The sequence below is a fragment of the Dipodomys merriami genome, unplaced genomic scaffold, assembly GCF_024711535.1.
Source record: "Dipodomys merriami isolate MVZ:Mamm:240054 unplaced genomic scaffold, mDipMer1.0.p SCAF_11, whole genome shotgun sequence".
In the NCBI taxonomy this organism is placed as follows: Eukaryota; Metazoa; Chordata; class Mammalia; order Rodentia; family Heteromyidae; genus Dipodomys; species Dipodomys merriami.
In genome coordinates this window covers 30,000,718-30,015,412 of record NW_027202382.1, presented here as the reverse complement: position 1 = coordinate 30,015,412, position 14,695 = coordinate 30,000,718, and the positions used below count along the sequence as shown (strand labels likewise).

Here is a 14,695-nt window from a genome sequence, read left to right as displayed (position 1 = left end):
TGGTTTGCATGGGCTTTCTAATCTCATCTGTGTATTTCTGGAGAGTTCTGCCTGGTTAGATGAAGAACTTTACCCCCTTCCACCCCAAATCTAGCCCTCCCTGATAGTTGGCCTCAGGAACCTCTTTGCCATTAGCCTTGATCTTTTAATCTTATTTTTAAATATGGGTTTACTGATTTCTGAACTGTTGGGGGAAAAGTAATATCGTCTCATTAAAACTGCATTATTTTAATGGGAGAGGGGAAGCCCATTAAAGTTTTATACCTGACATGGAAAACTACGGAAGATTCATCATTGCAATAACAACTCTTTAATAGAATCTGGATTTTCATTGTGGTAATGCTACAATCAGCAAGGTATTGCTGGAAGCAACTAAGTTCTTGGTGGAAGGGGGGTAGAAACAGCCCTGAAACAAGCCCCACGAATGAGTGAGACTCCTGGCTCCAATTGACCAGCAAAGGGCCGGGAGTGGAGGTGTGGCTCCAGTGGGAGGTACAGCTCCGTGGTAGAGTGCAAGCCTGAGCAAAAAGCCAAGGGTGAGTGTGAAGTCTACAGTTCAAGCCCTAGTACCTGCACCGAAAAAAAGCAAAAAAGCAAAAATGGAGTCACTTACGTTAATCCCCTAAAAGTAGCTAAAGTTAGAGATGTTATGGAGAAGAAGTTCTTACTCATGGTCTTGACCCCAAACCAGGCACACCTGTCATCTTCTGACTTTGACTCCTTGAATTCTACCAGATAACGGTGATTCCATCCTCAGGCCAAAGCAGAACGGTGGGCCCTTATAACCTGTTTCTCGTGTACTAGTCTATCCATGGCCTGGAACTGTGAACTGGGTCGGCTGCATCTTAATTCCCACAGGCCAGAGAAATGTTTAAATACATGGGTTGGAAAGTGATAGCACCACTTCCGGTTTTCTGGTGGTTCATTGGAGATAAGAGTCTCACGGACTTTCCTGCCCAGACTGGCTTTGAATTGCAATCCTCAGATCTCAGCCTCCTGAGTAGCTAGGAGTGAGCCACCAGTGCCTAGCTGAGTACTGAGGTTTATACTCAGGATCTCACGCTTGCTTGCACCTGGTGCCCTATCCCTTGAGCCATATCTTCAGCCCCCAACAACTTTAAAAAAAATTTCTGGGCAGACCCTTGCTAAGATTTCTCCCATCCAGGCTGTTGGACATCTGTCTCTCTGGGACATGATGACCACTTCATTTTATGACAACTGTCCTGCTGTCCAGCCACAGAAAGACCACCACCTCAGCAGCCTTCTGTGCCCGAGCCTTGTCAGCTTTCCTGTCCTGATGGAGCACCTGGCCCCTGAATCACCCCCACTGCCTCCCACCACCCCTGTCAGCAGAAAGCAGCCAGATGGAGCTTATTGTCCACAGCTCCAACTCATCTCAGGGTCCTGAGTTGGGGGTGGGGGGCGTGCAGGGCAGGGAAATACGGACATTCAAGTCGACAGGAGCTAGAACGGGGAATGCCCAGATGGTCACACTCTGGGCCCAGTGGATTAAACACACGATCCTGGGTCTTTTAAGGAGTCCACTCAGCCATACCAAGATTAAACCAGGAAGGGCAAAGAGGGCCCCAGGTGCAGGCCATTTAGGGAGGGCCATGAGGGGAGGCCCTCAGTTTAGGTGAGTAGGTTTGTAAACACCACCTCCTCACCTACTAGCAGTGAGTGAACCCCACCCCCACCCCCACCCCCTGCAGCAACAGGGCTGTCAGTCCTTACCTGCACTGCCCACCTCATCCCTGCAGGTCTGATTTTTGCTTTCCTAATAAGTCACTGTGACTGACCTCTCCCACCCTTCCTCCTGGTTCCTTTGCTGTACCCAGGGCGGCATCCTAATCTTAGGAACATCCCAGCCACTCCACCAAGTGCTCATGGACGGAAGTCTGGAAACCACGGCTCTTGGTCAGCCCCGCCCTCAAGAGCCCCCAGCAGCGGGGTGAACTCCTCGCTGCTAGGTGCCTGTGGGTGCCTGTGAGATCAGCCGTGTCTTAGGGTGACAGGCATCCTGCGTTTTGCCCTCTCCCCGCTTCCTCTCCTGCTGGTGATCAGAGGGCCCTTTGGCCGGCCCCCTGGTAGAGAGGCTTGCTCCCAGTTCCCAGAGGCCCACGCTGGTCTCTCAGACAGGAGTTCCTTTCTGTCAAACTGCAGGGATGAAATAAAATGTGTCGAAGGGAAGCTGAGATTCCCTCAGCTCTGCCGAGGGGGTACACACGGAAACAAAGCATGGAGCGGCAGCTTTGCAGCAGGCAGCAGACCGGAGGATCCTGCTGGGCAGAGATGGAAGCGGCTGGGTGGGGTGGGTGTGAGTAGGCCTGGCAGGAAGCAGTTTCTCCCCCTACCCACCCCTGCCTAGGGAGGCCGGGTGCCCATGGAACCTCCCCAGCTCTGTACCTTGGCTACTGAATTTGTGAGAAGGCTGCATGGAGACGGGCTAGCAAAATTCTTGCGTGTTGCATTCTGGGCCCAGGGCTGACTCAGGGCGGGCAGTGGAAACAAGCTTTGCTTCTGCCTTGCTGTGCAACCTCCGGCACTCACATCACCTCTCTCGGCTGTTGGAGAAGAGGAGAGTCTCCCTCCGGGCTCAGTGCCCTGCACACAGTCCCAGGGTGACCGTCGTGTGCCTCTTGGCAGGTCGGGGACCAGATCTTGGAGGTGAACGGGCAGAGCTTTCTCAGCATCCTGCATGATGAGGCGGTCAAGCTGCTCAAGTCCTCCCGGCACCTCATCCTGACTGTGAAGGACGTGGGGAAGCTGCCCCACGCGCGTACCACCGTGGACGAGACCAAGTGGATTGCCAGTTCCCGGATCGGGGAGAGCGCCACCAGCGCGGCCATGGCAGGGTCGGACCTCTCACTCGTGCAGCTCGGGTGGGGGCGGGGGGCTTCTGAGAGTGGACGCCCCTCATCCCTGCCACTGTGGGCACCCACCCATCTGGCATCCCCACCAGGGCCCCTTCTTGCAGGACCTGACTACAGCTCTGGCCCCTCCTGGCCTCAGTTTGCCCATCCTGGAGGTGCATTTACTCTCAGGAAAAGTCCCTTCACTTGAGGGCTTAGAAGCTTCATCTGAGAAGCAGGGATCCAAGCCCAGCCCCCATCCCAGACCTGCTAGTGAGGATCCCGGGGGTTAATGTAGGTGAAAGAGCCTCAGAAGGCATAAACCAGGCACAGAGAGCCGCCTGGAACTGCGTAGTTGTCACCTGGGGTCCCCATCTGAAGTCTCAACCCCTGGCTGGTGACAAACACACCCAGATCACTTCTGTCCTCTCTCCTGTCCTCAGGCACAGTGTTACAGTATTGTTTGTTTTTAAAACATCAGGTTTCTTTAAAATCAGAAGAATGAGCTGGGCACTGGTGGCTCACACCCGCAATCCTAGCTCCTCATGAGGCTGAGATCTGAAGATTGTGGTTCACAGCCAGCCCAGTTGGGGGGGGAAAGTCCACGAGACGCTTATTTCCAGTTAAGCACCAGGAAACTGGAAGTGGAGCTGTAGCTCAAAGTGGTAGAGCACTAGCCTTGAGCAAAAGAGCTCAGGGGACAGCGCCCAGGCCAGGAGTTCAAACTTCACAACCAGGGGAAAAAAATCTTGCAGGCTGAGGCTGGATGTGTGTGTGTCTCTTTGTGTCTGTCTCTGTGTCTGTCTGTGTGTCTGTGTATGTGTGTGTGTGTGTGTGTCTCTCTCTGTGTGTAAGTATATGTGTGATGTGGACCTGAACTGAGTGGCCCCTCCTTCCAAACTGCCCCTGGGGAATCTCCAGTGTCCTGTCCCCAGGGTCAGGTGACCAAGTGACATGTGAGAGGCCACGTGACCCTTAAACACATCTGCTTGAATGGCAACTCTTGATCTCAGAAGTCTGGAGGCCACTCAGGATCCATTTCATATGGCATTGGCAATGCGGTCACGTTGTTTTGATACGAAGCCAGCTGTTCATACCCTGCATAGGCCCCCCATACAGCCATACCCCTGCAGGGCCTGTGTCATGAATTCCACCATGCAGAAGCTCCCAGGTCCACTCAGCCCAGCCTTTCTCCTGCACAGCTGATGCACCTGCTTCTACCTGCTGGGTGGTGTAGCTGAGGTGCTTGTCTGCCCACAGGTTTCCAGGGGACCTGGCAACAGAAGGGACAAGCAAGGTAAGTGTCCTTCACCCATGGGGTGCCTGCAGCTTCTTTGTCACCGCTAGGTAAGGAGCTCGGGGCCAGGCAGTACACTGAGGAGGTCACACCCCATAGCACATTTCAGCCAGTGACCTTTCTACCTGGGGTGCCAGCCGGGTTCTGGGTGCCACCTTGACTCCAGGGCTGATGGCAGTGCCCAGATGACCAGGCCCCTGTGCTCCTGGAGGTCATACCATCAGAGGAGACATGTGTGGAAATGTAGCAGGCCTCAAATATCTTACTAGAAAGAGTGTTTGTACATCCTTTCAAGGCAAGGCTCAGGGGGAGGGGGTGGGGGGGGCGGCTAGGCAGGAAGGGGAATAAGAGGGTAACAGATGAGCCACCAAACTAGGCAGGACAGGAGGGCTTCACTCCGAGTGGAGTTCATGTACCAGTACCCGGAGGCAGGAGAGGGGAAGACTGAGATAAAGAGAGCTTCTTAGGGGTTTGTTGTGTTTTGGTTTGGGGTTTGTAGGGTTTTATTTGTTTGGGCTTTTTCGTTCATTTGTTTTTAGCTTTGTAGCCATTTTAGCAGGATCACTTTGGCCATTTTGAGCAGGTGACAGGGAATGAGGAGCAGGGAGAGACTAGATAGCGCCCAGGCTTACCTGGTTGGGAAACAGGACGGGAAGGCTGGAATTGGGCTGGTGATGGAGGCAGCGCTCTGGTTTAGAAGCATAGCTGGTGTTACCCCAAGTAACCAAGGGAGATACTGAGGCCTAGAGAATAACGGGGTCCCCCAGTTAGATGCAGGACGGAGCAAGTGCCAGGGGTTACGCGAGCAAGTGCCAGGTGTACGCTCTGCAGCTCAGAGTCCTTGGCCTCTGTCTCTCTGTCTTGCAGCCCGGATTTTACAAGGGCCCGGCCGGCTCCCAGGTGACCCTGAGCAGCCTGGGAAACCAGACGCGTGCGCTGCTGGACGAGCAGGCTCGGCACCTGCTCACGGAGCAGGAGCACACCACCATGGCCTACTACCTGGGTCAGTACCGCGGCGGCAGCATCTCCGTGGAAGCGCTGGTCTTGGCCCTGTTTGAGCTGCTCGATACCCACGCCAAGGTGACCTGCTCCCTTTCTCCTCTACATTATCACCCACAACCTGGGGACACAGGAGCAACTGGGGCCCTGGGCTGTGACCATGAACGGAGTGTACAGGTGGAAGGCCCGGATTGTTCATCCTAGGCTGGCTGACTGCCCACGGCTGCCACTAGGAGCCAGCCTCAGCAATCTCCTCGGGCCAGGGGCGTCGGTGTCGCCTGGCTGTCTGGGGAGGGTCACAGCCATGGGGAACACGTGTGTGGGGAGACAGGACACAGCCTTGTCAGGTGGGAAGGGCACTCAATTCATGCCAGGCCCAGCATGGTGTGTTCAGGACTCAAGGTCATGTGACATGTTTTTTTCCCAGAGGGCACTGGGGAGTCACAGAGGGTTGGAGAGCGGAGTCGGGTTCGCGTGAAGGTCATTTGGGCATGTGAGGGGTCCCCGTCTCCCCGTCGGTGGGGTTCCCTGCTGGTGATGGTCCCCTTCCCTCCACCTGCAGTTCTCGCTGCTCTCTGAAGTGCGGGGGAGCATCTCCCCTCAAGACCTTGGCCGCTTTGACCACCTGGTTCTGAGGCGGGAGATCGAGTCCATGAAGGCGCGGCAGCCCCAGGGCCCTGGGGCCGGGGACACCTACTCCATGGTCTCCTACAGCGACACCGGCTCATCCACAGGCAGCCATGGCACCTCCACCACCGTCAGCTCGGCCAGGGTAAGCTCCCGGCCTGGCCCAGGCCCGAAGGTCGGGCACTGGCTCTAGGAATGAGACATGTCTGGATTCAAATCCCAGAGGCCTCCCACAACTCTGTTCTAGCTGAGCCTCAGTTTCCTCCCCTGTGAAAATCTGAATGCTTGTTGAACATTTACTATAGGCCAGGCATGGTCTCTAGGGACCACGATTGTGCAGTGGGCAGAGCCTAGGAGAGGAGGAAAATAAAAAAAGGGGGGGGGGTAATTAGACAGTAGAAAGAAATACATTGCCCCAGGCCTGGGGGGATCAAGTGGGAGAACCATCCAGGCCTTCTGTCCCCGAGCCGGGCTCAGGGCCGGCACTCCCATTTGACACACTAGCCAGCCCCCGGATCAGCATCTGGTCCCAGGATGCCCAGGGACACATGGGTTCCAGGAGCAGACCCCTGGCTCTCCATCCTGGGGACCAACCAGCCATTAACTCCCATGTAGCAGGAGGGCCTCATCTGTCTCTTTTCTCTTCCACACCCTCCTTTCCAGCCGATCGTCCATCCCCACTCTTCCGTGGGAAGGGAGGAGAAAGTAATGGCTCTTGCCCTGGACTCTGACCTGAGAGTTCTCACCGGGGAGCCTCAGGCTGCGAGGACAGAGGAAGCTTCCTGATGGAGGGGAAGAAGTGGGTCCAAGATGGTGGGCTCTCTTCTTTAGCTCTGGGACTCTGTGTTCCGGCAGGATCTAATGTTCCCTTCTATCCTTCTCTCCTATCCCGAGTCATCTGCCTCTCAAAGGTCCTCTTCCCTCCCTGGGTGACCCGGAAGTTGTTCTCCTTCCCTCTGTGGCTCTGGATATGGTTGTGGTGGAAGCATCTCACATGTTTCTCAGGACAGCAGGTCACTTCCAGGGCGGGGAGGAGGCTGGCCCCACCCTGAGGCTGCTGAGCACGTGCGCCTGATGCCACCCCACCCCCGGGGCTTTGAGCTGCCTGATTTGGGCCTGGAGGACATCTTCCCCCTGGGTCCAGCACTTGAGAAGCCACATGAAGCCTCAGAAACAGAAAGCTACTGCTCTAAAGCCTGGGAACACTGCAGACTGAGTCTGTGGTAGTCCATGTAGGATCAGGACCAAATCTGAGGAGGCTGGGCATGTCTTTTGGTCTGGAAAACAGGAAATCTAGATTGAAGTTCTGGTGTCCCCGGACCTCAGTTTCTGGCCCAAGCTCTCGCTGGCTGTGGCTACAGCAATCCAAGGTCCTGAGGTCAGGGCAGAGCAGGGCCGGCTGGAAGACAGGAGGAGTCAGGGAGCCTTATGTCTGGAAAGGCTCTGCAGAGTCAGGAACCCCCAGCCCTGCCTCAGCCCGGCCCTAGCTCACTATGGCCGTATCCCTGCCAGGATGTCTCCCCTAACGGGGAAGGTAGCACTGCCTCAGGCCAGTCTGCGACAGCTGACCTTTTCCTGCTAGTATGATGCTCTCATACTGGGTTGGTGGGCGGGGGGCACTTGGAATGGCAGACCCCAGATCTCAGGATGCTTTTGAGCAAGGATGTGGGGGACAGGTAGAAAGGGTAAGAGTCTGTTGTTCTGAGAGTCCAGGTGGGCCTGGAGGATGAGGTCAGGGTCAGGACCCCAGGGGACCCAGGCCAGGATGTGCTGGGAGTTGGGGGAGGGCGGGGGGTGGAGCCTAAGCAGGAGCCAGCAGGTGGGAGGTCACCATTTCCTCTGGCCTTCCCCTCAACCCCCCCCAGGGCTGGGCCACCCCCTCCCTACCTGCCAGGAGCCCCACTCCTGAGGGCGAGCAGAGCCTTGGTTGGTTTTCCAACCTCTCTACTTGCCGGGGAAGACTGCCCGGAGCACCAGAGCTCTCCAAAGCGCCAGGCTGGGGTCTGCTGCCCCCTTCATCCCACCCCACGGGCACGACCAGCCGGGCCTCGGGCTCTGTTACGCAGACCTCTGCCTCGGTGGTCTGGAAGCCCTGCCTGGCAAACAGGTCGCTGTCCTCCACTCAGCCCATTTTTCCATCTGCCAGCTGGGGCCCCACCGGTGCAGGGCCCTTTGACAAGGTCAAGAGTCGTCTCCACAGAGCAGGGGCCCCAGACCCCATCAGGAGGCCGGTGGGGCGCAGGGTGCTGGCTGGGCACCCAGCTCGTTTCTTCCTTCCCCACCATGTTCCTGCACACCAAGGCTTTGCATGCATGCGCCTGGGCTGGGGAAGGGGCTGCTGCACCCGGCCCTAATGTTCATTTCGTGTATGTTTCTTTTTGCCTTTTGCCCATCCTCCTTCCCCAGGAGCGGCTGCTGTGGCTTATAGACCTGATGGAGGTACCGTGCTTCTGCAGGGTGGGGTCCTGGGGGCGGGTCTCCCAGCCAGGGGCAGAGGTAGGGAGCCGGGGCTCTCCCTGCAGCCCCTCGCGTCTGCACCTGTCCCTGGTGGGGACCCGGTTTTGTTCTGGGTGCTTACTGTCTCTCCTGGTGACCAAATCCTCAGGCTCTGCAGGGAGAGTGGCCTCCACCCAGCTCTATCCCATCCTGGCTGTGTGACCTCAGGAAGCAGCTTCACCTCTCTGAGTTCAGCTGTAGGATCTGTGAACATGAGACTATGCCATGCTGTTGGGAGACCTCCCAGCCTTTTTCATATTCCAGAATGTTCTGGAACGTTCTCTCTCCTACTCCCCATGGCCTGTCTCCTTCACATACTTCAGCCTGCAGCTCAGATGTCACCTCTTCCGGGAAGCTATGGTCCATCCACTTACCCTCTGGTCACCAGCTGTCCGAGGCAGGGGTCACCAGCACCCCTGGGGTTCAGCACAGAGCTGGCCTCGTATAAGGAGTTGGAGCCCTTGTTGGTCCTATGGCTGGTATTCCGTGAGTTCACTATGGTAGCCATATTGCTTTCCAAACCTCTCTCCTGTGACCCTCTGGGAGCCAGGAGCCACATCGGACAGAGGACGTGGAGGCTCAGAGAGGAGAAACAGCTGGCTGAAGGTCACACAGCTAGCCAGAGGTGGAGGGGGCCCAGACCCTGGGCCTGCTCACCTCTGAGCGGGGCTCTCAGGCTGCCGTGCCTCTCCTGGTGGGGTCTCGCCAGCTGCCACCGCGCATGTCTGTGTATGGCCTCTCTCCTCTCTCCTCTCTCCTCCTCCTCCACCCCCTCCTCCTCCCCCTCCCCTTCCCTCTCCTCCCCCTCCCCTCCCCTTCCTCCTTCCCCCCTCTTCCCCCTCCCTTCTTGTTAACAAATCTTCACTGAGTGCTTGCTGTGTGCCCGGGATGCAGTGGAGAACAACCCTTCCCACAGTGGGTTTCTGGGGCAAGCAGGGTGACAGACAAGCAGGGTGCAGAACTGGAACACACATATACTCAGTGACAAGAAGCAGGGAAGCAGGAAAGGGGGTCCAGGAAGGGTTAAGATTGGCAAGCAAGCAACATTTGAGGGACCTATATGAGCTGAGAAAGAGAGAAAACACTATGCCCACACCTAGGAGAAGAACAGTTCAAGCAGCAGGAGCAGCATGTGCAAAGGTCCTGAGGTAGAGTAAGCTAGAGTGTCTGTGCACAGTCCAGGAGGCCAGTGAGGCCAGAGCAGAGTAAATGCCAGGAGAAAGCCATGTGCTGAGGACTTTGACTCTGAGCAAAATGTGTAAGGAAGAGCAGGGATTGCTGAGATCTGGCTTAGTGTTCACAGGAGCCCCATGACTATTACGAGAACAGACAAGGGCCTAGCAGGGTAGAGGGGGAGGAGGGAGAGGAGAGCATTGCAGCAAGATGTCCAGGCTCATTCCCGCAAAGCTAACGAAGCCCAGAGGCGTGTAGAAGCTCTTCAGCCTCAAGATGCAACCACAGATCTGGCTCCTCCTATACCTGGGCAGCTCCAGCCTGAAGTCTCCCAGAATCCTCCTGCACCCGGCGGTCTCTGTTGCAGAGGGGGGTCCAGGGAGCATTGTCTGGAATCCAGCCATCAAGGCAGAGCTGTGGAACAGCCAGGGCACAGCAGGGAGAGGCCGTGCCTCCTTGAGGGAGGGAAAGAGGCACAAACAGCTGAGCCCAGCCCCAGCCCTGTTCCATGCAGTCACACGCAGCCCCAGCTCTGCACCACAGCCCCAGTCCCTTTGCTCGAGCGTTCACTCATCCCCTCTCAACCCAAATGTCTGCGCATGGGGGAGACAGGAGACCGCGTCCCTGGGGCCTGGGGAAATGTGAGTGGAAGCAAGTGGAACGGAAGCCACGCCCCCGGCCGCCAGCTGGAGGCTCCCCCCCCCACCCCGCCCTTCCCCCAGCCTCCCTTCTGTCCTAGAAAAATTCTCGGCTCAGGTGTCAGAGGCACAAGGTGGCCTCGGGGCTCCTGGCAGCCGGTGACCCCATGCCAGAGCCAGTTCCCGCTCAGCCCGGACCCCCTGGCCACACGGGCAGTGCCGGGTGCCAGCTTCACCACGGCCCACCCCACGGCCTCGTCCCCTCCCACAGAGGCCATCATCAATCCCAGGAAATCAGACTTTCCTTCCCAGCCTCCCAGGCCTAGAACAAGTCACAGTTGTCCTCAGAGAGCCAGCTTGAGCACCACGTGCGGACTCTAGACAGGATCACCCCCTCCCAGAAAGCTGTTGGCCAGGAGAGCAGAAAAGACCTGCCTGGCATTTCTGGAAGCTTCTACGAGGGCACACAAGGTCCCTGGCAGAGGGCCTCACTGCAGGGGTTTGCGACCCTTCCACCAGGCTTGGCTCTCCAGACTTGCGCTTGGGCCGCCCTGGGCAGGAGCCTCAGCTTGCACAACCTGTCACGGCCTGGAAGGCCCGGTACCCGTGGGTCGGGTGAGGTACAGGTGGGGACCACGCTGGCGCGGGAGGCAGCTGCAGAGGACGGTAGGATGGGGGAGGCAAAGGCCAGCCCTGTGCACACAGACACCCCTGAGGCCCGGCGGCCGCTGGGACAGGCCCTGGCTGGACATCCCCTCCTCCATCCTCCCTCCAGAGGCCTTCGTGCCCCCCCCCACACACACACACAGTGGTTGTGCCTGTGTGCCTGAATGCTCTGCTTCCTCCTCCCCCCCCCCCCGGCCTCCAGATGGGGTCCAGCCCTCAAGCTCGGTGCCTGCGTCAGCAAGTGCTGGGAGGAGAGCCTGACCTGCCCATCTCACAAACGGGAGGGTGTGCTAAGCCGTGGCTTCCACTGGGGTTCTCCTCTGCCTCTGTGTCCTGGGCCTCCGTGGAGGCTGGGGAAGCCCTGGGGACCCTTCTCAGTGTAGCCGTTGTTGGTTGGTTGGTTTGTTTTTGTTTTTTGTTTTTTTGGTTGGTCATGGGGCCTGAACTCTGGGCCTGGGCGCTGTCCCTCAGCTCTTCAGCTCAAGGCTAGCGCTCTACCACTTGACCACAGCCCCACTTCCGGCTTTTTCTGCTTATGTGGTGCTGAGGAATCGAACCCAGGGCCTCATGCATGCAAGGCAAGCGCTCTACCACTGAGCCACCTTCCCAGCCCTCAATATAGCAGTTTTAACTCTTTGAAAATAAAATGCACAGGATAACACAGGAAACAATTGCATGGTGAAACACCGCTTTCAAAATAGGGCAGCGCATTGTGAAATGGGCCCTTTTTGCTGTTGGTGGTGGTGGTCATGGGGCTTGAACTCAGGACCTGGTCTCTGTCCCTGAGCTTTTGGCTCTAGGCTAGTCTTTACCACTTTGAGCCACAATTCCACTTCCTTTTTTTTTTTAAGATAGGGTCTAATTGTGTAGCTTGGACTCCTGAGTTTCCTGTCTCGGTGTCCCCAACGCTGGGATTGCAGGTGTGCCCCACCACACACACAAGGCCTAACACACCGTTTTCTTAGCATGCGTGGTAACAAAGCAGCCTCTGGTTGGAAGGCTGAGACGTTGGGCTTGTCTGCAGCGGCAGGAGTGTGACCGGGAGATCGGTGGCTCCGGTGGGCTGCCATGGCTGGCCCTTCCAGGCGTTGTGGCCCATACTTGTGAAGGGTATGTGCCTTTCACTTAGATGTTACTGAACAGAGAGACGGCCCAGAGAGTTCTGCTTTGTGGCTTGGTGGTCACGTGTCATAGCAAGGGTGGATAGGTGATTTAAAAAAACGAACAAGATGCTTGCTGGGTGCTGGCTCTCACCTACAATCCTAGCTGTTGGGGAGGCTGAGCTAGGGAGGATCGTGGATTAAGGCCAGTCCAAGCAAAAACTCGGTAGGACTTTTCAACCCCATCAAAGCTGGCCATGCCAGCACACACCTATCATCCCAGCTATGCAGGAGGTCCTAAGTAGGAAATCCAGGTATGGTGATACACACTTGTCATCCGGCTATGGCAAAGCTTCAAATAGGCAGATCACAGTCTCAAGTCCTTGTGTCAGCAGGAACTGAGACTATCATCTCAAAAACAACTGGTGAAAAGGGTTGGGGGTGTGGCTTAAGCGGTCAAGTACCCACCTAGCAGGAATGAGGCCCTGGACACAATAAATAGAGCAAGGTGCTCACCAGGGACAGGAGATGCTGGTGCTGGGCTCAGCCACCCAGCCAGGCGGGCCCCACAGCCTTGTGCTTCTCTCTGATTGGAGAAGGTGGGGGTACAGCCCACTGACCTCCCCACCCCCACCCCCGGAATGCCCCGATGCTAGCTCACACTGCCATCCTCCACCGTTCCTGTGCAGACAAGCTCCTCTTCCAGGCAGCTCAGCCAGGCCTCCGTCCCTTGCTTCTTGCTTTCTCTGTTTCTCACCATTACCACACCCCCACCCCGCACCCTCCATCTTTTCCTTCCTCTCACTTCCTTTATTGCCCCCCTGCTTTGTCAGAAACCCCTTCCTAAAGAAGCATACCCCCAATGATGACCTTCAAGAGGCTTGTGGCCGGTGCCTCAGTTTCCCCTTGTACAGAATGGGAGAGGGGCCACACTGCCCCAGGCCTCAGGTGCATCTCGGGACAGGAGTCTGGATGCCTGTTGGCTGACATCAGAGAAATGAAGCCAGAGAACAAAGGGCTGAAAATAGCCCTTTATGTAATCGCCCTCCTGGTAACGGGTGGGGTTGTGTCTGCGAAACTGGGGGGCCTGCGGGGAGCCTCATTTGACTGAGGTGGCCTGGTCACCCAGGCAGCTGCAGGGCCTTGCTGTGTGTCCAGGGCAGGCCTCTGAACCCGGGGACCCCAAACTTCCATGTCATTCTGTTCCCACAGATGCTTGGAATGAGACTCCTGAGAATCTGGGCCCTGACTGGGGCCAAGCCCACCCTGATGGAAAGAAGTGATTCGAATTGCTACTGGCTTGTGAAAGAGAAGGGGCAGGCGGAGTGGGGGGGGGGTGGTGGGGGGCTGAACCCTCCCGTCTCTTGAGGGGAGCAAGGTTTGGGTCTGAGCTAGGGAGCTGGGTTGGGCCTTAAATAAGATTTGACTTCCTGCCCCAGCGTTGTTATGTGACCTTGGGCAGGTGACCTTCTCTTTCTGATCTATGTCCCCTTTGCTTGTGCAAAGGTGCGGCCCCCAGGGGGCAGAGGAGGGGGCTCCAGCAAGGACCACGCTGGTCCTGGCTGTGCTGTGACCTTGAGCCTCTGGAAGAGGGTTGAGAGCAGTGCTGACACTGGCCTGCTCTCAGCCTGCTGGTGCCAGCTATTTCAGACGCACAAGGAAGGCCGCTCAGAGACTCTGCTCAGAGCGTCTGGGTTCACAGATGGAGTATGGCAGGGCGGGGCTCAGCCCTTCTGCTATTTGCTCCACTTCTGGCTCCCCCTCCTGCCTGTCCAACTCCCCCCCCCACTCCCTACCCCCCACCCCCACCTCCCTGTTGACCCCAGGATGCCGGGGATCCAGGGAAGGGGGCCAGGCCTGCCCGCGGCGACCACACCCTTGCCTTTTCTGGCTCTTGTGTCAAGCCTCTGCCTAAGTGGAGCAGGTGTGGGAGCAATCCCGACTTGGCTTAGAAGCCTCATCTGCTGTCAAATGACTGTGTGACCTCTGCCACGTCATTTCCTTCACTGAGCCTCCGTCAGAGCAGATGTGACCAGGGTGAGCCACAGTGCCCACCTGGAGGTCCTGGGAGACCATGTGGTAGGGACATGGAGCAGCCAGCCTGGAGCCTGCACACAGTAGGTCCTCCCGAGCACCACCTTTCCCAACTCCCTCCACCTGCAGTGTTTCTGGCTGAAGCCCAGGGTCAGTTTCCAGGGGGCACTGTGCTTGTGGTGGCCGTGGAGGGGTTGCCGCGTCCTTACAGCTGAGGAGTTCACCCCATGGGCCGGGACATGTATTCAGGTTCTTTGATTACAGGGCAAGTGTGCAAGGCACTCCAGCTTCTAATGAGTGTGGTAATCACTGTACACACGTATACAAACCTGTAAGGAGAGCTTTCTATCTATGAAAATACCAACTGGGTAAGAAAGTACTCCTGTCAGTTGACAGATGAGGAAACTGAGGTACAGAGTGGTTTGGTCATCCGCCCACCACAGCTAACGGAACTGGGTGTGATCGCATAGAAACCTCAGAGGTGGCAAAGGCAGAGCTAGCATCACAAACAGAAGGGGCCGGTGTCTGGTCCAAGAGGGCAAGTGCAAAGGCCCTGAGACCAAGCTGGAGGTGTATGGAGAAAAGCTCTAAGTCATTAAGGCACCGGGCGCACAGGGTTTGCAGATTCCTCTACTGAGTGAGGAGAGAGCCATGGACTGGGGAGACACCACCGGACTTGCGCATCAACGATTGCGTGGGGCTCCTGGTTGGGGAATTACGTTGGGTGAGGAGGGAAGCAAAGCAGGGGCAGGAGCTCAGGTACAGCCTGTGGGGGAGGTGATGTTGAAGTCGAGTCTTTAATCAGAACATCCC

At 57.1% G+C, this 14,695-nt stretch overlaps 1 protein-coding gene across 5 annotated transcripts in view; it reads left to right on the top strand.

Annotated features, from left to right (window-relative positions):
- Positions 1-14,695, top strand: part of Whrn (whirlin) — a 64,750-nt gene that overhangs the window by 41,958 nt on the left and 8,097 nt on the right. For 4 of the 5 annotated variants that reach the window (XM_070012253.1, XM_070012244.1, XM_070012235.1 and 1 more), the window contains 4 exons: positions 2,647-2,855; positions 4,113-4,149; positions 5,017-5,229; positions 5,711-5,920. In XM_070012253.1, coding sequence (XP_069868354.1) covers positions 2,647-2,855; positions 4,113-4,149; positions 5,017-5,229; positions 5,711-5,920 — 669 coding nt within the window. The remainder of the gene's footprint in view (positions 1-2,646; positions 2,856-4,112; positions 4,150-5,016; positions 5,230-5,710; positions 5,921-14,695) is intronic. The other variant, XM_070012262.1, reaches the window with a different exon arrangement.